Source organism: Zonotrichia albicollis, chromosome 8, assembly GCF_047830755.1.
Source record: "Zonotrichia albicollis isolate bZonAlb1 chromosome 8, bZonAlb1.hap1, whole genome shotgun sequence".
In the NCBI taxonomy this organism is placed as follows: Eukaryota; Metazoa; Chordata; class Aves; order Passeriformes; family Passerellidae; genus Zonotrichia; species Zonotrichia albicollis.
This window is the reverse complement of record NC_133826.1, coordinates 31,126,097-31,152,504: the sequence shown is the minus strand read 5'-3', so window position 1 is coordinate 31,152,504 and position 26,408 is coordinate 31,126,097. Positions and strand designations below refer to the sequence as shown.

At 54.5% G+C, this 26,408-nt stretch overlaps 2 protein-coding genes across 5 annotated transcripts in view; one reads left to right on the top strand and one right to left on the bottom strand.

The window, feature by feature from the left end:
- Positions 1-11,107, top strand: part of ATF6 (activating transcription factor 6) — a 72,364-nt gene extending 61,257 nt beyond the window's left edge. Inside the window, exon 16 of the mRNA XM_074546522.1 lies at positions 9,093-11,107. Coding sequence (XP_074402623.1) covers positions 9,093-9,301 — 209 coding nt within the window. The 3' untranslated portion in view covers positions 9,302-11,107. The remainder of the gene's footprint in view (positions 1-9,092) is intronic.
- On the bottom strand, positions 10,469-25,304 carry OLFML2B (olfactomedin like 2B). 4 transcript variants are annotated; one of them, XM_074546523.1, is made up of 8 exons: positions 25,018-25,304; positions 23,678-23,941; positions 20,240-20,347; positions 17,144-17,314; positions 15,265-15,502; positions 13,913-14,395; positions 13,288-13,464; positions 10,469-13,031 (listed from the first exon to the last, which is right to left on the bottom strand). In XM_074546523.1, the coding sequence occupies exons 1-8, from the start codon at positions 25,159-25,161 to the stop codon at positions 12,430-12,432; spliced, it is 2,187 nt and encodes a 728-aa protein (XP_074402624.1). In that variant the 5' UTR covers positions 25,162-25,304; the 3' UTR covers positions 10,469-12,429. The 4 variants fall into 4 exon arrangements, with proteins under 4 accessions (XP_074402624.1, XP_074402625.1, XP_074402627.1 ...); XM_074546524.1 differs by having other exon boundaries at positions 13,913-14,392; XM_074546526.1 differs by having other exon boundaries at positions 13,913-14,392; positions 15,274-15,502.
- Between the last annotated feature and the right edge of the window lie 1,104 nt (positions 25,305-26,408).

Here is a 26,408-nt window from a genome sequence, read left to right as displayed (position 1 = left end):
TGCTAGAGCAGGCCAAGCCCCAGCATGCCTGGTGCTCCCTGTGCAGGCAGGGCACTGCTGCAGATGGCATTGTGCTGGGAATGCACCGTTTGCCAAGGGGGCAGAGAATTAGTCATAAATCAATTGGACTTGGTGTGTAGTATTTCCAGTGCCAGTGTTGAGTTGTTACAGCAGATTTTTTTTTTCCATAGGAATGATACACTTCTGTAAAACACACAAAGTATAATTAAAAAGAAGCCCTTGCCATAGGCTGGCAGCATGGTGGAGTTGCAGAGTTGGTTTGAAATGAGCATGTGTGTGTCTCCTGGATGTTTGTTAGCCCTGCATGCTGGTGCTGCTGTGGGCGTGTGCTCTTCCAAGGCTCACAGAGAGCACATGCTGCAAAGCAAAAAGAGGGAACTTTCACCCCAATCTATGAGGTTACTGTTGCCATCATGGCTGTGTCCTGCTATGTACAGCATGTTGTAATTCTAGCCTCCAGCCCAGCCAATCTGCCTTAATATATCTTCAAATGTTGTAAATTCAATATTATATAATTCCTCTTGGTGTGAAATTATAGGTGGCAAACAGTTTTATGTTTGTGATACATGGGCCAACTCTGGTAACTCTCTATTTCTGCAGTGATCTGAAGCATAATTACCCATAATGAGCTCACCCTGTAAAAACATGAAAAGCTGCAACGGAGCTGGTAGAGGAGGTTCACATTTATGAGTTCAGTCTTGAGAACATCACTGGAGTAAACCTAGAGACTGGTGAAAACAGTCTGAGAGGGCCTGTTGGAATGTTTGGGTTAGTCTCTAAGGAGACTCCTGCCAGCAGGGCTGGGAGGCTTTTCCCTGCTCCTCAGATCCTGGGTCTGTCCTTCACTCAGGCTCTGCAGTGCTTCCATCGGTGCCTGACACAGGCACTGAGCACAGAAGTTCATCTGCAGGAGAGTGCTCGCCCCACACAGACAGAAGGTGGTGTTAAAAATACTCTTCTACAAGCAAGAGCTGATTGCAGGATCTAAATAAATGAGGTAACTTTATGTACTCAAGTTAGACAGGTGGAAAATTCGGCTCACTCTTTGGATACCGTCCAAGCTGTAAAGCATTTCAACTGTAAGGGAATACAGGCTCTCACTGGCCTGCAGTCTTAAACCAGTGACACACTTTAACACCAGGTACAAGTGATACTGGGTGATAGGCAAGGTCCATGTCAATGCAAACATGACATTCCCTCTTGAAAATAAAAATTAAGTCCAGTAGTTAAATTAATTTTATCAGTAAGTGCCTGCAACTTGAAATGCCACAGTTCCAAGGTAGAGGCTAAATAAAATGGGAAAAGGGAAGGGGAAGGGGAAGGGGAAGGGGAAGGGGAAGGGGAAGGGGAAGGGGAAGGGGAAGGGGAAGGGGAAGGGAAGGAAAGGAAAGGAAAGGAAAGGAAAGGAAAGGAAAGGAAAGGAAAGGAAAGGAAAGGAAAGGAAAGGAAAGGAAAGGAAAGGAAAGGAAAGGAAAGGAAAGGAAAGGAAAGGAAAGGAAAGGAAAGGAAAGGAAAGGAAAGGAAAGGAAAGGAAAGGAAAGGAAAGGAAAGGAAAGGAAAGGAAAGACTAGTGGGGTTAAAATGCTGACAAATGAAGATTGATTAAAGATTAAAAGCTCATTGCAAAAGTCTTTAAAAGAAGACTAAAAAAATATGATGGGCTTAAGTAAAGCATTAAAGTCAATCCATAGAAGTAAAAAGATGTCTTTTAAACAATGGACATTGTAGCCAAATGAGAGAATAGGAAAAAAAAGGAGGATAATTTCTGGCAAACTAAATGTCAAGCCATAAGAAGTTAAGCCAGAATAAGATACTGAGCAACAGCATGCCTGAGGTATAAAAGAAATAGTAAAGATATTTCTGAGAGGAGGCTTGCCAGGGAGTCTCTAGTGCCTGTGGAGGACCACGGTGTTAAGGAGTACTTCAAGTGGAAATCAGCGCTGCTGAAGGGAGGAGTAAAGTGTTCTTGTGCTGGTATTAACCACTGAGGCTGTATAAATATCAGGCAGGTGACAAATAAGGCAAACTTTTAAAAAATTACTCCAACCAAAGTCTCAGTTTTGCACCAGTTGGCAGAATCTGTGAGAGTTGAGTGTGTCCTGGCACATGCAGCAGGTTGGGAAGAGAGCACAGCTCCTGCAGAGGAAAGCCCTACCTTAGTGCTCCATTGGCCCCAGAGGGAGAGTGAGTGGCGATAAGGGTGCTCCCTTCGACACAGCAACATACTGAGTGTTCAGAAACCTTGGGAAAATATGGTTCTTTGAGACTGCTGAAAGGAAGCAAGCTTTTGTGAGACAAGAGGGAAGGCTCACTCACAGGTTAGTGTCTCTCTAAAAGGTGGAAACAGACGGTCTCATTTTGCAGTGAAGGGGTTGTTGCCAGTAGTGTCATACACAGGTCTGTGCTGGGGAGATGCCATGGCTCCCAGTCCCTGCTGCACTGAGAGGGAGCAGTGCCCTGCTCCTGGGACAAGCCCTCCAGCCCTAGTTCTTGAAAGAAGCCTTTACTGGAATGCCTTTCTAGGCTACTCTCCTGTGTGCAGTTTAATGTCTTGTAAAGTGGGTAGGTCTGGATTTGCAGGCTGTGTGGGAAGTTTGTTTATCCTTTTAGTGCCTCCCAAGTGGGCATGGGATGGTTCTGACTAAGAGCATTGCTCTTCCTCTAGCCTCTTTCCTTCATTCCCTAGAGTTTTCTGTGCAGCAGAACTCCTTACCCTTGTCTTTGTTTTCTCTTTGGGTTTTTGCCTTTTGTCATTAGCATTGTCACAGATGGTAAGATTTTAAATAGGGCAATCCTGCAGCAATGCTACCCTGCCAACAACACACATATACACAGCCAGAGCTGTCAAAAATGTCTCTTTTTCCTAGAAATACTCCATCTGAGGGAATTTTAAATCAAGTGCCTGCGAGGGTCAACACTGATGAGTTTGGTCTTCTCTTCCTGAGGTGACCATTGGCTCCCTCTCCAAAACAGCAGCAATCACACTGAGTGCACACTGGGCCATCTCCTCAGTAGCTCACGTTCTTTCTCTTAGAGAAAGTGATGCAGCATGAAAGATTGAAAAGGGAGGTGGGCAATCCAGTGGGACACAGTCCCTGGGAGGAGCCAACTTTCCTTGAGACCTCCCAGTCTAGAGCAGGTACTAGAAAGCACCAGCTGGCCCAGATTGGCCTCTGACCACATTGCTGACAGGAGCTGCTGGCCTCTTCCAGAAACCACACAGTGCTGTAAGCTAAGGGCATGAAGAGAGAGACTCTGTCTCCTGCTGTCAGTTCATGGCTTGTCAGGGTGAGTTTGATGGTGTGGATCCAGTGTTTCTGTACTCCTAGAGATGTCTGGCTCACAGCTGGAGAGGAGGTAGGAGACCTGGAGACTGAAATGCCAGGATCTCACTTAGTCTGTGCCCGGGACTGAGGACAGCTGAGTTCACAGAGGTGAGACCACTGCAACTGCTCTGTTTGGAAGTAGTTCCAAGTGAGAATTTGCTTTTAAAAAGGGAAGTTATTTGGGTCACACTGTAACTTTCTCCCTTGCCTCTAACAATCCTGTCCAACAATCCAATCTGTAAATGTTTTAGCAATCCTGCTGCGTTCTTGCAGTGAGCGTATTTTTAGTCTGTAACAGTGCTTCATTTATATACTTATTTGGTAGTGTATACCAGCCCTTCAGATGGAAACATTGTCCAGATGTGCTGGGTAGGACAGTCAGGGCTTCTCAACGGAGATGAGATGGAAGATTGCTGCAGTGACAATGTAGAGAGAGCCTTGTGAGTTATGTGTGGGGACAGCTGCAGCCCTTCAGCAGGCCAGTGCAGCAGAGTGCAGCTGGTGCCTTCAGCTCCTGAGGCTCATGCTTTCTGAGCCCTAAACATGAGCTCTGGATTGGGCCAGGGTAGGTTACAATAAAAACAACCAAAACTATTTGATGCTAAATCGTTCCTAAAGCTAAACTTCATCATTGTCAGCTTGGTGCAGCTCGCACAAAGCTCCCAGGTGCTGGAGCACGTTAGTGGCTCTTTGAAAGCTGCCCTGGTTTCTGCTGCTGTGAGAGATGGGCTGCAGAAGGGGCTCCAAGTGTAGATTAATGCTGACACAGACTGGAAACTTCCTCTTCAGAAGGAATTGTGGAAAGAACAGAGTGTGAGGAGCTGTTCAGCAAAGATGGCTTTAATAGAGTTGGTGGGTTTGGATCACCTTACACAGGGGCGATTCGCTGGCTCCTATTTTGACATCAATTAAACTGATTCCATGGATAGCAAAGTCACCTTCTGCTCCCCACCCCCCACACAAGGAGGGGATGATTCTCTCTCCTTACTGACAAAGACAGGTAGTTAAATAAGGACGGGGTGAGTGATTGCCCTCCCTGTACCTAGCAGGAGTAAGGACATGTAGTCCAGATCTGTGTGGCTGACAGCACCTAAAATGTGTATTCAGTGAGCACAGCAGATACAGAGCCAGGCAGGTTCTGACCATTTAAAGTTGCCTACTCAGAAAGCAGCCAGTAGGTACTGGCACATGGTTATCTGCTTCAAGGGCAACTGGGGGCCTTAGAAAAGGGCCTGAGGACTGAGGACCTCACTGCATGATAGAGTATTGGTGCCACTGAGTATTTTTTGTATTTTGAGTATTTTGTATTTTTTGTATTTTGAGTATTTTTTTGGTAATACACTGTGATATTGCCGAGAGCAAAGTAAAATTTATAGTTCTGGTAGAATAAGGCGCTATAAATGTACATATGGCATGAGTGCACCTTCAGAAAGCTGTAAAACCTTTCCATGGTGTTTGAAACAGTCCAGCAAGCTCAGGTGGCCTTTCAGGGGAGCTCTGTTTCAGTTTCTCTGCAGACACCAGTTTTCACAGTGAACATTTGCTGCAGCAAAGCTTTTTGGGGAAGATGTAAATAGGAAAGGATAAATTATCTAGAATTACATCTTCTTTCAGACAGGTGTGTCCATAGGGCCAAACAGCCTGATGGTGTGTTTAAAGTTGAATTCTGTAGAAAGAGCTGAGATCACCATTTGTTCTTACTAATTGCAGAACAAAAGTTTCATTGCCTGCCTTTCAAGCTCTCTGCCTGTCTTCTTCCTTTCTCTGAGAGAGTATCTCCCATAGAAGTAGGTGCTCAATCCCACAGACATTTGAACAGCCAGCTGATTGATGGATGTCAGTGCTGCTGAGGGAAGAAGGAGGGTTTTGGTTTTATGGCCTTTACAGTTTTTAAAATGTAGTGCTTCAAATATGAAGACAATCTTCTATCATCCTCAGTAATTTGTAGCAGTAGTTAATGCCCTCAGCCCTATTTGGTTTTGGTTTGGACTGCAGACTTCAGCTTTCATCTGTTGGATCTTGCAATGTGATTATTTTTAGAGAGAGAGCAGCACTGGGAATTAGGTTTCTGTTCCCCAGACCAAGCTCGTGCTGGGAGTTTGGTACAGCCTGCAAGAGCCAGTAAGGCTCTTTGGGAAAGTGCAGTCAGAGCTGCAACGCTTGGCACAATTACCTTTGCTATTAATTTGAAATAGTCAGTCATCTGAAGCATGGCTTTTAAAGCTGTTAACGAAGAATTAACTGCAGCACAGGCTCTCGGCCCAGCAAGGATAGCTTCTTTAGCCTGAGTCTGCACTGTGTGAAAAACTGTATGTTCTGAACTTCAAAGAGGAGCAATAAATCTATTTATTGATCTGTCTCTCTGTTAATCTATTATTAATCTATCTCTCCTTTGCAAGAGATGTGTTTTCATTTACATAACCCACCAAACATCGGTCATTGGCAATTGAGGACAGTGAAGATCAGTGTGTGTCAGCGTTGCCCTTGTGTAACACACACTGGCAGTGCTGGGCACAGCCCTCTGGAAACTCACCCTCTGCCCCTCTGCCCCTCCAGGTGTTGGTACTGCGCGGGAGGGGAAGGAGAGAAAGCATGACAAGGCTGGTTTGGAATGATGTGACACAGGAATCACCAGGCAATATCGTTTGCTTGTTCTGGGAATCAGATCAGACCATGGAGTCCAGTGCAGAACCCACAGCTCAAGGTGCTGGGTTTGAGGAAGGTGCTGACCACATCTGGTCAGGAGTGGGAACCTGCAGCTTACAGAGGTTCAGGTTCAGGAGTGAATGCAAGTGTCTGTAGAGCTCTGGTACCCAAGGGCTTGACAGGCAACTGCTCCTCCAGCCTTTCCTTAAAAACTCTTCATCATGAAGATCTTCTCATCTACCCAAGGTACTTTCATCCAGGGCTTGTATTTCATTATCATTAGAAACTTGGTCAAAGTTAAATATGTTTCTCTTGCAGTCGAGCTGTTGTTGTTTCTAATCCTGTCCTTCTGCTGGCTTATCCACAGTGATCCTCTGCAGTCCTCAAGGTTTTTCTGTAGTACTTCTGCCCGGCCCCATTTTTACTCATTTTCCAGCTCTGGCTGTGGTTGAAATACATTCTGAAAATTTTGGACAGCTTCTCTCTTTTATCAAAATTGCAGTCTCATCCAATCTAGCCACTCCAAGGTCGTTGGAATCTCTCCAGTTTAGCATCTTCCAGAAATCTTCTAAGTATGCTGTCTATTCCTCATCCAGATCATGAAGGAGTTTAATGGCATCGAGCTCAGGACAGAGCCGTGTTGAATCGTTTTTTTGCAATGACAGTGAGCTAGTCTTCCCAAACAGGGGCTTGTGCCAGCTGTACTCGGGTCACATTTGCCTGTTGTTCTGCTGGGACCATCACAAGGGCATTCACAGAGCACCAGCCCTCCCTGGGCTGGGGTGTGCTGGCTGTCCTGGGGCTGCCACTGCTTTCAGAACCCTCCTTAGAATGAGGCTGGGCCAGGTGCCAGGCAGCAGCACCAAGCAGTAACTGTGGTCTTTGAGGAACATCCCACCTCCTCTTCTGTGTCTGTTTGGAGCTAAGGGTAATGAGAAAGGCTGCTGGAAATGTCTGTAGTGGGCATTGAGCCATTCCCACTGCTGCCCTCACCTCTGTGAGATCAAAGCCTTTGCAGAGGTTTTCTGCAGCAGTTCAATGCTTTTACCCCAAAAAGGGAAAGAATCAGGTGCTGACTTAAAACCTGCCTTTAACTCCTGGGCTAACTCACAGGCCAAGGGCAGGATTTGTGTATTTGTGAATGTCTGGGGGGAGGATGTGCATCCTCTGTGTGCCTGCTGGCCAGAGGAGCTCGTCATGGGAGTGATTCCTCCCAGCTCTTGCTGCTGTGGTGGACTCAGAAGACACAGCCCCTCATGCCATGGGGTGGCAGAGCTCTGGCTTACTTAATCCTGGCACACTTTGTTGGGAGGGAGCTGTGTCAGCACAGGGGGATGGGGATCCCAGCTGGTCAGAATGGGCTGGGCTGGTTCCCCAGTGCCACCCACACAGCACAGCTCCCTGCCTTGCCTGGGCAGCCCTGGGGATTGCTGTTCTCCTCTGTCTTGTGCAATGCCCAGAACTTAATGATAGCCCTCTGTGCTGGCTGGCAATAGTCAGGGAAGCTCACTGCACTGTCAGGATGTTTTCCTGGCCCTGGCCACCATCCCATCCCACCTCACCCACTTGTGGCTTTGGAGCACTGTTTCTCACATAGCTGGGGTTCCATCAACTACAGCATGAGAGCTGAGGAGTTGTTTCCTGCTTGCTGTGTCACAGGGAGCCCATCTGTGCCCATTTGCTGCCTCCAGGCTCTGTGCCCTTCAGCTTCCCCTTGTGCCCCTCTGCTCCCCTTTCCAGCCCCCTCTCCTGAGTGGCACCAGCAGCCCAGCTCCCTGTGCTGACTGGTCCTAAGCCCGTGGCTGGGAGCCTAGAGCACCTCCAAAGGCAGAGAGAAGGGGTGACCTGGAGGAATGGCCTCTGAAAGGGTCCCTTATGTCATAGCAGGGCTTTATCAGCAGTGCAGCATCCAGGAAGGGTGCAGTGCTCGTCAGGGCTTTGGGTCACTGGCACAGAGATTGCACAGCTGCTCCTGGCCTTAGTCTCTTGGTGGCACATATAGAGCTTTTTCCATTTCTTTCCTTGCAGGTGCAAGCTTTGATTTCCCTTGCAGGCTCTCAGCCCCCTTAGCCAGGGTTTGCTCCTGCCTTTCATTACTGTACCAGACATGGTTGATCTAATGGCTTCTGCAGGTGGTGTGGGGTGCAACAGGGTCCGGCCACGGTCCTCAGCTGTCATCCAGAGTCAGAGTTAATCCAGGAAAACAGTAAAAATTAGTAATGTATATTGCATTCCTCCAGTCCATACGCTTTCCATTAGGTGATCTTCCATCCTCCTGAGCACAGAGAGGAAGCCCAGCCAATGGCAGTCTTCTGGCTCTGAAAGGATTGGTCTTGCCTGGAAATCCAATCTCAGCTCTTGCATTCCTGGGCACACTGTCTGTGCAGGGAATAGTCTCCCACCTTTAAATCCAGGCAGCAGATGCTAGCCATGTGCACAGCCTGTAAGCCCAGCAGCTCCTGTGGCAGCAGATGTCCCGGGCTGGGGGCCACGCTGGGGTCCTGTGTGCTGCTCAAGGTCTTCCTGTGCCCAGGGCTCTGTCAGGGAGTGGCCTTGCCCAGTGCCACCACATCACTCAAGTACAACAGCCAGGTCAGCATGGGAATGAGGCACAGTTAATTCTTTTGAGAGATCACATTTTAGGGTTTTTGTTAATAAACTGGTGAAGAAATGTCTCAAGGTCCCCAGTGTCAAGAGGGTTACAGAAAGTGAAACATTCAGCTTTCTTAAATAAACCGTATTTTCAATTACTCCCATGCTTTAGTGGCTCAAGTACAACAGTTCTCTAATGAATGTTAAATAGTGCAAACTCCATCAGTAATGATGTGCAGATGAAGAAGGGGAAATAAAAGACATTAATTTCTAGGTGTGACTGCACATGCTAAGTGTGGTCTGGGCTCTTTGAGGTGTCACGAGCAGTCTGGGGCTCTGCTGTGTGAGATGGAGCTCCATGTGTGCAGCTGCAGAAAGGGAGTTCCCCCACTGCAGCTCCTGCTCCAGACCAAAAGGAGTCCAGAAAGCTCTGCTTTTAGTGCTGTTGGATCCCTAGCTTGCAGGGCTAACTCTGACCTGTTTTTTTTTTTATCCTTACTTTTGCAGAGAATGTGATCAATGGGCAGGACTACGAGGTGATGATGCAGATTGACTGCGAAGTGATGGACACCAGGATCCTCCACATCAAAAGCTCATCTGTCCCTCCATACCTCCGAGAGCAGCGCAGAAATCACAGCGACACCTTCTACAGCTCGTCCCCGTCGGTGCCAGAGACGCCCCATGCCCTGAGGGCCATTGTCAAATCCCTGCAGTAGATCCTGAGGCAGCGCACGCAGCAGCTCCTGCCGCCAGCCTGAGCCCTTCCCTGGCGGGTGCTGGGCTCCTGGCACGGGGGCACAGCAGGGACAGCCCCCTTAGCCGTGCCTGACCTCACCCATGGCCCGGGGATAGCGCAGCCCGGCTGGCTCCTCGCCAGGGACAGTCCTGGGGGCCCCCTGCCCGTGGGGGACACGGGCCATCCCTGCTGCTTATGCACCGTCCTTAATTGTGGGTTGGTTTTCGTTTCTGTCCCTGTTAGGCTGCCGGAGATGGGCTGATGAGCCAGAGACAAGGCAGCAGACACCCTCACTTGGGATGGGGCCGCTCTCCCTGCAGTGTGCTTGGGCAGCAGGAGAAGTCCAGCTGCCAGCTTCAGGTGCTGGGCCTGACCAGAGAGCCCCACTGCTCATCCTTCCCTCCCAAATCCTGCCATGCAGCCTCCCTCAGCAGGAAGCCCTGGGATGCAGCAGTGTGGTGGAGCAGCCCAGCCCAGCCCCTCAGGAGGGTGCTGGGGCCCCTCACTCACCACTAAAGCACTACAAGCAGAACAGCCCCACTGCCCTGGGGCTGGGCTGCCCGATGAGGCACTGCCCACCCCCACCTGCCTGGCTCTCCAGGATCCTGCTGCTGCCTTCCCCGGCCCACGTGGCTGCACGGCTGAAGGCTTGCCCCAAAGGAAGTGATTTCATGCAGCAGATGCATTTGTAAAGTTTAGGTTTTTTGAGTTTTGGTTTTTTTCTTCCTGGTTTTTGTTTGCGTGGGTTTTTTGTGTGTGCTATTTAATACTTTTCACAGCTAACAACTGCCCTTGGAGCAGCACTAGCTGGGAATGCTTCAGTTCCATGGGACAGAGCCACAGCACCTTCTCCTGAAGCCACACATGTGTCACACACACTCAGCCCTGTCTGCCTCACCAGCACAGCCAGCCACTCGCTGGACAGCCAGGAGGCTTCCATTGGCCCCAGCCCACTGCTGCCATTGCAGATGGAGCTCTGTTCACTGTTCCTTGTCTGTCAGCCGAGCCCCAGGCCAGAGCTGGGCCCAGGAGCTCCAGCACGCTGGAGCTCAGCTGGGACGAGCCGCCAGCACAGCATCAGCATTGCATAATGACTTCAGCATGTTGTTACATTATTTTTTCTCCCCTGTGCATTTTGCGAAGAGGATGATGAGCTTCAGTTTGCCAGCCAGCTGCCTTCATGGTTTGAGTGCTAACTGGCTCATATGGGGTTATTAATTATTAATTATTAATTATTATAATTATTATTAATGTATGTGTGTGGCTGGTAGGAAATACAGGTTGATCCCGCAGCAAGACAGCTCCAGGGGCAGTGAGGAGGAGGAGGATGAGGGGCAATACACCCCTGTGCAGTATGTGCCTTGCAGCACCTTGGGGAAGCTGTGCCCTTTGCCACGTCCCCAGCAGTGCTGGGAGGGAGCTGGGCTTGGCTGTGCTGCTCACACCAGTTCATTTTCCTGGCCTGGCCCCACCTGACTGTGGGCCAGCTCACAACAGTCAGAAATAAAAACCCCAGCGGTGCCCCAGCCAGAGGCACGCGGCTCCCCGCAGCCGTGGGTAGGGGCTGCTGGCTGCTCTGGGGGCATTTGCTGCCAGGGAGCTGGGGAGGGGACTGGGGTGGTGGCTGGGCCTGGCACAACCTTGGGAAGGGCTGCTGCAGCACCACATCCTCAGTCAGCAGCCCTGGGCTCTGGTGGTGGAGAGCATCGCTCATGCTGTGTAATTCTGTCCTCTGTGTCCCTACTACTGAAGGCAGTAAAATCCTTCTTTTATTTATTACAAGTAACTTCATTGTTGTGCTTGTTAATACTGTTTTCCTTAGGCAAACTACTGGAACACCTGCCCTGGTCTGCCATCTCTTGGGCTGTGCAGTGTGGGCTCTGCCTGGCACAGTGTTGGCAGTGCCCGTGGCACATCCACCCTGTCCCCCTCCTGCTGCTGGAGAGCAGGTACCCTACACGAGCTGCTCACCCAGAGCCTGCCAGAGGAGCCCATGAGGGCTGAACATGGCATGTCACCTTGCCCCAGTAGCAGTCCCAAGCAGCCTAAAGCCCTCTGGAGTTTGTCCCCATCTGGTGTGTAAACTGGCTCTCCCCAAACCAACCAAAACCCACCCAAAACACCCCTGTGCATTGTCATGCACCCAGAGGGTGAAGCAGAGCCAAAGAAAGCCCCGAACAGCTGCAAAGGTACTGGATCCTTTATTACTGACAGCAGGTAAATACAAGATGCTGATGGGCAGGAGGGCGAGGGCTGTGCTTCTCTGAGGGGATCCTGGTGGTCCAGGACCAGGGCGGGCATGGGCATGAGAGGGAATGTAGGAGGTGGAGTGGCACAGCGAGGGCTCTGCCAGCCCCTGCCCAGGCAGCCCAGTGCCCAGCTGAGCAGAGCCTTCACCAGCAAATGCCAAGGGGAACTATTTGGGTTACAAGATGAACAAACAAAAGCCATCTACACGTATTTACAGCATCCCCCTCCTGCCGCCAGCTCCCTCCAGGCATGAGTGAGGGCTCGGGGTGCGTCCAGCCCCCCAGGGGGGAGAGCACAGCCCCGGCTGGAGGGGACAGTCCTTGACGTAAGTACCAGCACCAGGGGCTGCTGGAGCCGTGCTCGCAGCCCCATGTACAGCAGGATCTCCAAGGGGCCTGCTGGCCGTCAGCTGGGAGGATGGTCCTGAGAGACGGGACATTCCCATGGGACATGCAGGTCCTCCACCAGGACAGGCAGGCAGCAGCATCCCGCTGGGACCTGGTGCGTGCAGCTTTGCACTGCTTCAGGGTGTATTGCTGATCATCTCCAGCTAAAAACATCCTCAGGAGGACGGTGTCTGGGCCACCTCCTCTTCCCTAGGTAGGAGAGCCGGGCCTGCCCTTCCAAAGGAGGACCTCCTTCCCCTGGGAAGGAAAATCAGAAGCAAGGATACAGCAAAGACAAAGGGAGTGCTTCTGGCCTGGGGATCGATCTACAATCCACCATAAAAAACCAGCTTGAAACAAAACCCATCATTTACTCTTCAATTTGTACAAAATAACAATAATAACAATAAAAATAATAATAAAAGGTGCTGGTGGCCCCTGGCTTGCAGTGCCCCACTGTGGTGGGGGGGTCTCAGTAGGCAAAGATGACGTGGTAAGTGACTTGGTGGCCATTGTCCCAGGCGTAGAGCAGGCGGTCCTTGGGGTTATAGTCTATCTGCGTGGTGTAGGCGTACTCGTTCTCAAAGAGCAGCCTGGGGATGATCTGTGTGTTGGTGTGCGTGTCAAAGGCGTAGGAGATGTTGGCGTTCCTCTTGTTGTAGCTGTCGACCGCGTACAGGACCCCACAGATGACAAAGCAGTTCCCGTAGAAGTTCTTGCGCAGCCCCGTCCGCCACGTGGTCTCCTTCTGGGTGCTGAGGTCGGCCGCGTTCAGCTTGCTCAGCACGATCACCTCCTGGTTGAAACCCTCGTAGCTGATGGCCGGGTAGATGACCCACAGGCCGTTCTCGTCCACGGCAAAGTCCACGTCCGAGTGGCCTCGCCACCGCCACGGGGTGGACTCCTCGTAGGCCACGTCGTGCAGCATGGCCCAGGCGGCCACGTAGCGCTGCTTCAGGTCGTACTTGATGATGTTGCGCGTGAAGGCCCGGTTGTAGTAGAAGGAACCGTTGTAGACAACATGCCCTGTCCCAATCCAGCTGTACGGGAGCTTGTAGGAGTTGCTCCAGCGACCTGCAGGGCAGACACACCTGGCTGCTGAGACCTCCCTTTGCTGTGGGGTGAGTGGCCATGCCAGCAGCACCTCTGCCCACAGCTCTGCCTACACTCCCTCCCTGGCCACCATCCACAGCCTGAGCTGTCCCATGCTCTCTGCCCTGCACACCGGGTGCCAGCACCCAAGAGTGGAAGGTCCCTAGGCAGATCATCCCCAGGAACGGGGATCAGCTCAGTGGTGGCTAGCATGGTATCAGAGATGGTGCAAACCCACCTTGCTTGAAGTTGTCAAGGTTCCTGAACTCCACCAGTGTGTTTCCATAGTAGTAATTGGTGACATAGATCCGCTCCTCCTGGGCCAGGGGGTCCTTCATCCAGGCTCCCTCATTGCGCCCGTAGGTGTTCTGGGTGGTGGGCCCCGAGATGGTGGACAGCGTGTCCTTGCAGCGCCCTGCGTGGGCAAGGAAAGGCTTGTGAGGCCAGAGGCAGGGTGGCCATGCTCTCCCTGAAGGCACCATCCTCCCCAAGCCCCTTGCTCACCCATCAGGTACCCTCTGCCACCTTGGCTCTGGTGCAGCTTTGTGAGGCGCAGCAGGGCTGGCCAGACCCCACAAACATCTCCCCACAGCCTCAGCCATGTCCCTGCTCCAGCTGAGGCTGCTGACCATCTGAGGTCCCGTGTCTTTTTGCTCGGCCCAACCCAACCCCTAAAGGTGGGAGGAAACTACAGTAGGTTCCAGAGTTAAAAATTAAACCTGGCACCCCAGTGAAGTGCCATCTCCATGACACCTCCCACCTGTGACCGAATCCAGGTGTGCTGTGCTTATCAGGATGTGTTGTGGGCACGAGCCAGCCCCTCCTCACAAAGCTGGATGGGCGCAGCAGCTGCAGGCACTCACCAATGATGTTCCTGATGTCCTCCTCCTCCAGGCCCTCCTTTGGCGTGGCAGGGATGGCCGGGCTCACCGGCGTTGCGGGGGTGTTTGCCTGGACCCAAGCTCCCGGGCTGGACTCCGTGTCACCCCAGCCTCCAGTGGGGGTGGCCACGAGCAAGTTCTCTGTGGCTGTGGCCACCCCTGTGCTGGCTGTGCCTGGCAGCTGTGGGGTCCCCTCCTGTGCCAGCCCTGCCGGGGCAGTGACGGCCTCCGGGGTGGGGGTCAGCCAGTTCACGGCGGTGGGCTCTGGCGTGGCAGGGGACAGCGGCACCGTGGGTGTCACAGCAGTGCCCGCAGCTGGCATGGTGGTGGGAGCTATGCCAGGGGTGGGCGGCCACCCCACTGGGGAGGGCTTTCTCACGGGCTCGCCTGCCCTGCTGCTGGGCCGCAGGAGCTGGTCCTCTATCAGCAGATCCACCGTGTTGTCCCCGCTGAAGAGCTCGTCTGCTGCCAAACACAGGCACAGGTGTCAGGCCTGCAGCCAGGGGAGCCAGGCCCCTCCAACCGGCTCCCTGGGCACTGCTGCAGGCTGGCTGGTACTAAATCCACCTGCATTCCCTCTCCACGTGCCCTGAGGCTGACAGTGCCCATGTCAGGAGGTGAGTGAGGCCCCATCACAGTGACATCCACCACCTCGGGCCAGGTAGAGTGACAGAAACCAATTCTGCCCTGCCACCTCCCAGAGAATGGGCAGGATGGAGACCCAGCTGCGTTCCAAACCAGATCCCACTCACCTAACCCAGGATCCAAAGCAGGAGCACGGGGATCACTGGGATTCCCCAGCCAGCACGGGCACCCTCTGCTCCTCCTTATCTCCAGGAGCTCCCAAACCCCTGCAGGGCAGGGCTGGATGTCGTTGCTGAGCCAGTCTGCACAGCGAGGGCACTTGCCCTTCTGCCCTGCCCGTGCTGCCCGCCCCGCTGGTCTGTGAGGGTTCATCCCCTGCTCCCAGCCTGGGCCACGAGCCCTGAACTGCCTTCCACGGCAGCAAACACTGCACAATCCTCCCGGGATGCCATCGGGCAGGCGGGTTTGAAACACAAGCATATTGAATAAACCCCCATTTACTTCTGGAAAGGTGTTGATGCTGGGTGTTTTGAACCAAAGAAGTGAGCTATTTCCTTAGCTATCAGAGATTTTCCATGGAATACCCATGCTACGCTGCCCTGCAGGTACAGCTCAAAGGCTGCACAGCAGTGAGGTACCAGCTGTCCCACCTGCCCCTGTGCTCCCACACACTCTGCCCCCACATTCCCAGGAGATGAGGCACTGGCTTTGCTGCGGGATGCAGCCACCATCCCACCATGGCTGCATACCCAACTCACGTTGCTCCTCGATGTCGTTCTCTGACTCGGTGGACTGGGCTTTGTAGTAGGTGACCCCTCGGACAATGGTGGGCTTGGAAGGAGGCCGGCTCCTCACCCGCAGCTTCCTCTGCAAGAGCTGCTCAGGCTTCTTCTCCTCCAGAGAGAGGTGCAGCTCCGGGAGGGATTCCACAGAGTTGATCTGCTGGGAGATGGTTTCATCCTTCAGGAATCTTTCTTCATATTTCCCCTGGAAGAGGCATAGGAGGTTGTTGCCAGATAGGCTAGAAATGCTATGTTTTGGTGAAAGGGCAGGTCAGGCTGCACAGCCCCATGCTGGGCAGAAGGATTTGAGCTCCCTCCTTCCTCAGGGTCTCCCTCAGTCCATTTTGTCATGGGAAGCCCTTCAGACCAGCACTGCTCCTGCATGTCCTTGGTGCCACCCTGCAGTTCTGGGACTCAGGGCTCCATAAGGCACACACTGTGGGGTGCAGGGCAGGCAGGAGAAGTAGGGTCACTCCCTGGAATGCCAGGGGCTGGTTCCAGCGGCTGATCTGCACAATGTGCAATGTGCACTGAGCTTTCACAAAGGCTGAAGGCACCTTCCCAGCAGGAGCAGGAACCTCCCAAAGCAGGGACCAGGAACCCCCCCAGGGCAGGGACCAGCTGCCACAGCTCAGGTCTGAAGGATTTCATCTCATTAAAGAAAATCGAAAAGCCAGCCTGAGGGTTGAAGCGGTGCCCATTTGGCTGACAAGATGGGCCCTGCTGCAATTAGCAGTGAGAAAAGGGGAATATTGGGAAATGAGGTCACTCGGGGTAATAAAAGCCCCATGGTCTGCTCCCCTGCCTGGCTGGGGCTGGCTCCTCTCCAGCAGGCAGCAGCTGCTCAGCTCATGGTGTGGGAGCAGGGGAGAGGGGCTGGGGGCACAGCCGGACACCCCTGCCTGGGCACGGCTCTCCCTGGGGCAGGGAGTGCTGGCACAGCTCACTTGGTGCCATTTCCCTCCCTGCTGACACACAGTGCACGTGTGGGAGCCCAGCACTGTCCCCAGGGGCTTGGGGAGCCCATCCCCACACAGGATCTGCAGAGCAGGGGTGGAGGGCAAGCACAGTCTCTTGCCATCCTCAGGAGCTGAGCACCCCTGCTTGAGCTGGAAATTATGCACTAACTGTTCCCCCCTGCCAGACACCTCCTATTGCCCTGCAGAGGGACACTGGGGTGAGGGCAGGACCCTCCAGGAGCTGCCCAGCAGGGATCAGAGGAGCATGGGCCATCCTAGATAGTCCCACTGAAGCAGCAAGGACTTCAGGACACCCTGGACAGACCTTTTCCCAAAACACCCCGCTCACATCTCTCTGGGGCTGCACCGAAACTGCTGCCCCAGGCAAGGATGTCCCCATGCTGGGCAGACCCACGGGGACCCCCCAGTCTGGTGCTGGGTGCCAGAGCCAGGGGATGCCCAGCCCCTGCCCAGAGCCCACCAGACACAGGGGCTGGTGGTGGAGGGGCGACTGCCCGGCTGGAGGGAGGGGAGGCCGGCGACAGGCTGTCCCTCCACCGAGCCCCAAGCCCTGCTAATCAAAGGCTCTGTTTCCCAGCGCTTCCCAGCCGGCCCCACAATGACATCACGTTTTCCAAGCAGCTCAGCCACCGCTGACCTCGAAAACCAACAACCCCGTGGGAAGGGGGGAGGCCGAGAGGGAGCAAGCTCCCCCTGCTTCCACCGAGATCCCATCGCAGCACAGCTGGGCTGTGCCGAGGCACACGGCCTGCAGTCAGAGGCGCATGAACGGGGTCACTGCAGCGAGGAGAGATCCCCCGGGGCAGGCCCACATGCAGAAGCCACCGCAGGGCTGCGTGGGCAGCAGCAGCGCCACCGAGCTGTACCTCCGAGTGGGCGTAGGCAGCCTCGGCGTCCCGCTGCAGAGAGCCCTCGATGTCGGCCAGGCTGTTGCTGAGGAGCCTGGAGCAGTTTGCCCTGCCAGGGGGATCCTGCAGAGCCTCCTCCCCGCTGGCTCCGGCCCGCTGGCCTTCCTGCGTCCGGTTCCTGGACATGCCCTAGGAAAGCAGGAGAGGACACTTTAACCACAAGGGATGTTCTGTGGCCCCAAACCACAGCCCCGGAGCTCTGTGCTGCCATCCTGGGCCCACAGCTGGGGATTCTCCATGAGGCTAGGCACTTCAGCTGCTAAGAAGCCCATGACCCCAGTGGGATCCAGGAACCCCATCCCTGGTGTACATATCCCAGATCCACTCTTTGCTGCAGGTTCCCATGGCGTGGGAGAGTGGCCTTGAGGCTCTTCAACCCCCATCTCAGCCACGTTGGCCAGCTGACGAAAGGAAAAGACAAGCTGAAACACCTTAAGTGACCCTGATGCCCTTCACCTGTGGCAGCAAGTTCATCTTGCGTTTATTAATCCCACTTTCCTGGCCTGGCCACACAGTGCCTGCACTCAGGGACTGCTGCTCCCCAGCACCCTCTGCTCCCACAGAATCTGAGAATCTGGGAGCAGGACAAGAGCCAGTGATGCTCAGAGAGCTGCCCTGTGACAGGGACAGAGCTGGGGCTGGTTGCAACTCCCCTGGCAGGCAAAGCCCTTCACCCTTCTCAGTCCCCAGCCACAGACACAGCCCGTACCCAAGGGAGTGCTGCAGTCTCTGCTCATCACTCCTTGGGCTTCTACACCTCAAACAGCAACTGCTTTGGATAGGTGACACATCAGTCAAAGCACTTTAGCACAGACACTGGGGGTGGTTACCCTGATCCTTCATTTTCAATCTGTTCCATCATTAATTTCTCCTCAAACCACCGTGACCTCCATCTGTGATCTCAAAATTGCCAGCTGATGCGACAGCTGTGGGCTGAAAACAAAGGAGAGGAGCTGCCTCAATAGAGAAGGCACTCCATGGACCAAGAATTGGAAGTTCCTTCCATCTACCAACACCATTGGTCTAAAATACCTTGTTGTACCGCAAAGAACTCATGAAACCTTCCAAGCCCTGCAAAACCAGAGGGTTAACCCCCAGCCCCTTCCACAGGCATCTGAATTCCCAGGCTTTACCCAAGAATCGTGAGTCACCGATTTACCAGGATATCTGAGGCTGAGTCCAATGACACAGGGACTCTCCAGCAAGCATTTTGCTGCTGTAAGCAGAGGACCAGGGACTCTCATGATGCTCTCCCAGGAGCAGTGCAGCAGCAGCTCTCAACACCATCCTCCTTTGGAGAGGATGACTGATTCCAACAGCCTTGTGCCCTTACCGCTTCTCCTGTGTCATGTTTGGCTTGTGACCTGCTCAAGGTTGAAATCTGCCTGCCCCTGAGCAGAGAGGCAGCACCAAAGCCTGGCCTGTGATGCTGCTGAGGCTGCCCAGCTGCTATGCAGGGCAGCAGCTGCCAAAAGCGACCGGCCCGGGAGGGCGATGCTCTGAAGCCATGCCAGGCTCCAGTTCAGCATCTCAGCTGTCCCTGCTGTCAGAGCCCAGGCCGGTGCAGGCTGTGATCCTCCTCCACATCCTCTCCACAGGAATTCCCGTGCTAAGCCAGCAGCAGGAGGCATTTCACACCTGCTGTCTGCATCAGCTGGGCTCTGCCCCAAGCACTGGGCAATCTCCTTCTAACCAAGGCCTCTCCTGCCTTTCTCCATCCTGTCCAAGTGCCTGCAGGAAGCTTCAGCTGCTTTCACATGATCCTGCACCCTCCCTTCTGGGAAATTAGAGACCCCTGTGAATTCCTTGCTCCTACACCTCTACAACTCCATCCCAGGCCAAACTCCGTCAGCCCTAGGGAGCTTTCTGCCCACCTGCCTGCCTGTGACAGGCTGTGAGCAGAGTGACCAGGCTGCAGAGGCCACCCCACGTGCCCAGCGTGCCACCAGCACTGCTGGCTCCGAACCCCCCTGCAGAAACAGCTGGTAGGCAGGGCCACTTTGATACTGGGGCAGAGTTCATTGATAACACCACCCGAAACAATCCCTTGGCAAACCCAAGTAATGACTGAAGAACGCACTAAACCACAGGAAGAGGGTGCGATTGCAAAGGGGAACATTGGTGCTTTGTTATTTTCAGACCTCAAAACCCCTTTGGGGTCAATTTCCATGCTTGGAAACTCAAAGCCCCCAGGCATTGTGCTCCCCTCAGCAGCCTCCCTCCTGACCCCGGGACGGAGCACGCCGTGCCTTCCCGAAACGCTTTGCAAGTGGAATTTTGGCTTTATAAATCACAGCCTCTCAGCTCCTGGCTGGAGACAAACAGGACTGCTCCACTCCGACAAGAATGTGGAATTACCGCCCCAGATACAGACCATGGGAGAAAACTACACTATTTAATCTGGCAACCTGTTCCTACACAGCCAAGCAGAGCTTAAACTGCAAACCCTACGCTGTGCTAGCCAAAGAAATATTAAACTGCATGGAAGTGAAAATTATTTCACTGGAAGTCTGCTCTAAAATTAAATGGAAGGTTGAGGGTTCTGCTCTGTTTTAACACAGGCCAAGACGTAACTTGGTCCTTCAGGAATGCGAGCTCCTTGGCTCCCCACAGTCCTGCTGAGTGTACCCCAGCACCAGCCTCGAACCTCGCCCCCACATCAAACAGCACAAAAGCTCCTGGTTGAGAGCAACCATCACACCAGCATGCAAGTAAAACTGAGAAGAGGAAAAACGAAACAGCAGGGCCTTCTGACCCAAAGGAGGTGCTGCTCCTGCCCAGGCCACAGCTGGGACCCCGCTCCCAGTGTAAACCCTGAGGGACTGCGAGAGCTGGAGAGGGTCAGGCAAGGCTGGTGGGATGGGGATGCACTGAGCACTGCCTGTGACCAGGTCTGGTCCAGACACCCAAGTCTGGTCTGGTTTAGTTTCAGCCAAATAGTTAATTGACACTTCTTCCCAGGCAACGTGGCTCTGAATGCACCAAAGGCAGCAGGAACTTGGCTGGAGGTCCGTCCCACCGAGGGCAAGGGCACTGAAGGAGAGCAGGACTCACCTCCTCGAGCCTCTCCACCCGACCCACCAGCTTGGTCGTGACTGAGTGCAGCTTCAGAAGGTCTAAGCCATAAAAAGCACTTTCCAGCATCTCGACGATGGAGGAGAGCTGCAAGGCAAGGGGAGAACAGTCAGGCAGCAGCACTTGCTCTAACAGACCCCCATGGAGCTTCTTCAGCCAAAAAGTCAAGTGCACCCCACCTGAGTGCAAGAATTTGGATTAACAGGCAAGGTTTCCCTTCCACAGCCCTGCTGCCCTGGTCAGAGCATGGCCTGCAGAGTGATGCTCGCCACCTCCACAGAGCCTCAGGGCTCCAGGAGCACATTCTGGGTGCTGGGGATCAGTAGCAGAACAAGGTAAAATGCTGCTCTCTTTGCCAGCTCTAGGCAGGCTCTCCCACAAGCTCAAAGGCTTAACTACTCCACCAGTGATGGGACTGCCAGCAAAAGAGACAAGAAGGAAAAGGCAGCTCAGTTTGAGATCAGACTCTGAGTTCATGCCATCCTGTGCTCTTTTTCCTGGAACAAGAAGAAACTTGTTAAAAAGTTTTAAAATACTCTCAAATTGCGAGAGTGAAGAAATAGAAATTCTGTGCCAGCCTGGCAACAGTTGCCTTTCTGAAGAACAATTTTATCACAGGGATGCTGCTCTCTCTTGCAGCCACCCATTTCACAGACACCCTGTATTTAAGTCACCCCTGTGCCTGTGTCCTGCCCAGCATCAGCCCTTGGTCACCCCTGGGGATCTGGAGAGGAGAGCCCTTGTTCTGCATTTTGTCCAGTTTCGGGTGCTGTGCCACAGAAGACAGTGCTGAGCACGGCATGGCTGGTGGGAAGGGTTCCTGGGCCACCTCCTCCTGGTCCCATGTGTCCCCATGTGTCCCCACGTGTCCAGCGTGGTGCTGTGGATTCTACAACCCCGATGGCTGAGCAGGATTTTCAGTGCATAGGAATTACTACAGGGCGGTGACATTTTCTCCCAGCAGCTACAAACTGGTCAGCAGAGCTTCATAAACATGGGAGAATCACAGGCAGCACTGCTGGGAGCACTTGGAGTTTCCACCCCAGCCTCTGCAACCTCCCTGTGGAGCTGACAGCAAAGGAAAGATTTTTTGGGCCAGATAAAATGACAGCATTAAGAGACAAGAGCTGTTTTATGGCTGTGCATCCACTTTCCACTGAGAGCTGGATGGAGACGGCCGATACAATGCACACTGCCTGCCAGACAGCCACTGGAGACAACCACTCTCCCTCCAGGCTGGAGAATTTCCATCAATGCACAAAGGTTGCAGACTGCATTAACCTCCTTGCAGATGATCCTGAGCACAGCCTCCTCGCACTGACTCTGCACCAAGAGCCCCAAAACTCGCGCTGTGCCTGCAGACAGCCTGCTGCCATTTCACAGATCTGAGATAAAGCTCCTCCCTGCCAACCTTCCCCAAAGACCACACTGATGTTCCTATGAACTCACTGCTTCCCTCCCGTCACCCACTGTGGACTTTGGCTCCCATGGTCTGATGGTCCATGAATTCCCATTGGGCCTTACTAAAGGCACAGATGGGACTGAAGCCTTCAGCTGGAAAGCCCAGTGCAGGCATTCAACGGAGCTTGGTTGCCCTGGGCTGTGTTCCTGCTGCCTGGATGTCTCGCTCTTTCTCATCATTCCCTCAGGGACTCATCCTCCAGCCCACCCAAGGGAGGGACCTTCCCACAGCTCTCCCACACATGGAGTACCCAGGGCTGTTGTGTCAGATCATAAGAAAGCCTGGTAAAACTCAACATACAAATGACCCTGTGCCCTTCCAGCTGCTGCATCGGGAAAGAGCAATGCTTGTTGGACCAGCAAAGAGAGCAAAACCCTTTGGGGCTGCTAGAGCTGAGGGGTTCACTCACTGATGAGTTGTGGGAGCTGCTCCTCATGAGTAGCTTAAGAACTGGAGCTGTGTTCTCTCCTTCTTCCCAGCCTGTCCTACAAGAAGGGGCTGCTCCCAGCGATCCTGACCCCAGGAGGGGCTCTGTGCTTGGAGGGAGGGCAGTCCTGCTGCCCAGCTGCTGGGCTGGACGCTGGCAGCAAGAACACCCCAAGTGTGTGTTTGGATAAACCTTGTGCAGCTGCCTGGCCACCGGCCCTTGTGAAGGGAGGGGGGCAGCTGGGGCCAGTTCCTAGAGGACAGACAGACACACAGACAGGCAGACAGCCTTTCACACCACAGCTGGCTGCGAGCAGCGCCCGCTGGGAAGCGCTGCCGGAGCCAAGGGACGGCCAGGAGCTCTGCTCAGGAGTTCTGCTCCTCCTGGAGGAGGATGAGGAGGGAGCTGGGAGCTGCTGGTGCAGGAGCTCTGCCTGCTTCCCCACAAGGGACCACAGGGGTGGCTCTGTCGCCTCGGGGTGTCCCCTCCCCTCACCACAGAGAGCTCAGACTCTCATCTAAGGCCATGTGGGACCTCCTGGCATTTCCCCAGACCATCAAACAACTCCAGACTGGGAGTCATCCTTCCCTGCAATGATGGATTGTTTGCCTGTGCCTGTTTATCTTCCCTAGCTGCAGGAGAGCTTGGACAAGAAGCTGCTAACTGTCTGCAGTCGGGTAAGATGAAACACATCCTCAAGCTCCAAATTAATTAGAACAAGCCCATCGTGGTGGCCTCAATGGCAGCTGCCCCACGGCACCTTGCACGCCACCCCTTTCCCACCCTAGAAGGATTCAGGGGCACCAGTGCCACCAGCACTCAACCTGCCACTCCAGGGACTCACTGGGCCTGGACCAAGCCAGTGGCACAGGAGGCAAACTGGAAAACCCAGCAGGGTCTGCTGCCAGCTGCTACACCAGCAAAAGGAAGTATCCAGTAAAAGTACTACAGGAGTACTTAAAACAAGCACTGTGACTTTTGGAAAAGAAGTATGTATTACTAGAGAGATAAAATACTAAATAGTAGAGAAGTGTCAGCATTTGAAACAACAAATCCATCCTGCCATCAGCCAGCTGTGCATCACACCCTCACGCTGACGCATCAGCAGCTTTTGGGCCGTGGAAGCCAAATCAGCTTTTTTGCGTGGGTCCCTGGGAGTCCCTGTCGGCAACAGAAAAAAGATCTGGCAGCTGCTGAGGAGAACAGAGCTGTCCTCCAGGGACATTTGGAGCTGGACAGGGGGCAGGGAGCAGCCCAGTCCCTAATGGGCTCTCAGCACAGAAAGCCACAGTGGACCCCAGGCAGCACAGGATGAATCAAGTGAATCATCCACTGCAGCTGCTCGACTCAGTCCCTTAAGCTGAGCTTGCTTTCTATACCAAACATGCAGATATAAATATAGCTAGGAGACGACTTAAGAAAAATGTTAGGAAATAGAGGTTTTTTTCAGAAAAAGCTCAGCAAAAAAAAAAGGGTTCATAAGATGACCTTGTCCCCAAAGAGCCAGGAGCCGAAGCTGCTCTCCTACCTTCAGGTCGCTGCTTTCTGCCTCCCGCAGCTTCTTCAGCCTGAAGTCGCCCTCGCAAGGGTTGAGAGCTGAGGGGGGGGCCACGCACGCACACTTGCAGCTGGGCCCTGACGTGATGGTTTCCACCGTGTAAAAGTCCTCGGCTCTGAAGGCGCCCTCGTTAATCCTCTGGCAGGCGCCGCGGCCCAGGGGCCTGACCAGGCATTTGCAGCGGCAGTCGGAGCCCTCGGACACCGCCTTCACCTTGTCGTAGTCACCTAGCAGCTGAGCACAGGTCACCGGCAGTGAGAAACCTCCTGACCTCCGCACACCCCGGGACAGGCACGGCCCGGAGCCCAAGGTCCAAACAAGGACACTCTGGATACCCCGAATCTCAAGGAAACTGGCCAGCTCTTCCAGAATCTGCCAAGCCAAGGAGCTTTCTAGAGAGCGCAGAGCTAATCGCTGCCGACAAGGGGAATAAAAACTGGCTTCCTTCAGTTGGTTCTTTTTTGTGTTTTTTATTGCACTGTGCGCAGAATGCTGCTTTGAATTTTAAATACAAGAGTTTTTAATTTTTCTGCTTTCTTTTAATGCTCTGTGTGCAAAAGACCCAATAAGCCACCTGCTACCCAGAGCAAGACTGTTTTACACAGGCCAACACGGCAAGGGTACATTGGAAGAGTGACTGAAAGTCACCCTACAAGCAGCGTAACCTGGTGGTGAAGCAGTACTTCTGATTAGCCCTATACAATGCCAGGAATTTCCTTTACGGAGATTTGCAGACAGCGCTTCTGGAAGCCCAAGCACAAAAATAACTTTGGCGGTACATTTGCAATAGTCTCTGCGTTAGCCATTTCCGAGGGCAGATAATAACACGCTGCCTGATCAGCCAAATCTAACAGAAACCTCCACCGCATCCCACTGGCAGGGAAAGAGCCCGGATCCCTCCCCTCGGCACACAAAGAGGCCCCACCAATTCTCCTCTCAAGGACTTTCCCTTTTTCTGAGTCCCCCCGGAGAAATGATAGGATGGAGTCTGCGAAGTGCTCCCTGATGGGCTTCAGTGATTTCACTGCGCCCTCCGTGATGAACTTCCTCCGGTGCACAGCATCACTGAGCTCCACCGAGAACGTACACCCAGCATCTCCCAGGGTGTGCGCAGCATCACCCAGCTCCACCGACAGCGCGCACCCAGCATCACCCAGAGTGTGCACAGCACTACCCGGCACTGCCGAGAAGTCCACGCTCAGGAGCACCCGGCTCTGCCGAGCACCCCGAGCCCGCAGCAGCGGCCAGCGCCCCGCAGGGCGCGCCCAGCCCGGCCCGGCCGTGCCCAGCTGCCGCAGTCCCCGCGGTACCTGCGAGAGGATGTTCTCCTGGTTGTCCGCCTCGTCCTGCAGCGGCTCGGCCGAGGGCCCGGCCGTGCCGGCGGGCTGGCTCTCCGCCCGGCAGCCGGCGCCCAGCGCGGCCAGGCAGAGCAGCAGCGGCAGCGGCCGAGCCATGGGCGGGCGTCGGAGGGGCCGGGGCCGGGGCCGGCGCGGAGCCGCCGCTGCTCGCTCAGGTGCGGAGCGGCGGGGCGGGCGGGGCCGGCCCGGGCTCCCGCCCCGCTCCTCCTCCTTCCCTCCCTCCCGCTCCGACTCCCGCCCTCCGCTCCTCCCTCCGCCCCTCTCCCGCTCCTTTCCCCTTGGGCGGCGGGACGAACCCCGGGCGGCGCTTCCCACCTGCACCGCCCGCCCGGAGCGGGCTGCGGGGAGCCCCGGCACACGGGGCTGCTCTGGGGGCCGCCACCCGCCTCCCCAAAGGGCTGCGCTGCCGGTCGGCACCCGGCGAGCCTGAGCATCCCATCCCTGCCGTGTGCCAGGGAGCTGGGGCGGACGGAGAGCCATCCTGACGGCCTGTCTGGCTTCTTTTCCAGCTCCAGAAACAGCCTAGCTCTCACCCTCCATCCTTTGGATGGCAGGGAAATGGTCCCGATGGCACGGCTCTCAGTCGCACTGCCCACACTGGGGTCACACAAGCAGCATGTTCCAAGAAAGGCTCCCAGCCATGAGTGTGGACCTCTGTGTGCTCAGTGAAATTCAGGCTGTGCTCTGGCAGTCCTGTATCCTTGTGCACCTCCTGCCAAAAGGAAGTGTTCAGGACACGCCGTTCCCGGGGAGCGCGCAGGCACAACATCTCTGCACCGCCGTGACATGGCTGGGCCTCGCCCACGCAGGAGGGAACCCCAGGTGCCCTTACAAACGCACCAGCACCATGGCCCAGGCCTGGCACAGACTCACATTTCCTCCGAACATGCCCACAGAAGTCACACGCACAGCAAGTGGCACGGCAGGCCGTGTGAGCTCTTGCTGAAGCAAGGCACAAGCCATGCGCCCCCAATCCCTAATGCAGGGTCTCAAAACCACCCCAAATCTGGTGCCTGCGGCCCTGAGAGCAGGCACCCTCCTTAGGGGGACTCCAGCTGCTCCATTCCACCCCTCTCTCCCACGGTAGATCCGCAGCGATGGAGCTGCCAGACACAAAGAAAACATCTCGTGTGAGAGAGGAAGCGGCTGTGGCAAGGGGATGGCAGACGATGCTGACCTCAGGATTCGTGTGGGATGGCGCTGTGCCTCCCTTTCCTCCGGCTCCCTGGGAAGGGAAGCCAGGAGAGGGGGCCAGGGCCGTGTGGGTCCCTGCGGCAGCGCTGAGCACAGCAGAGCAGGGGGGGAAGCAACCAGGGAGGCTGGCAGGAGAAGGACAGCCAGCC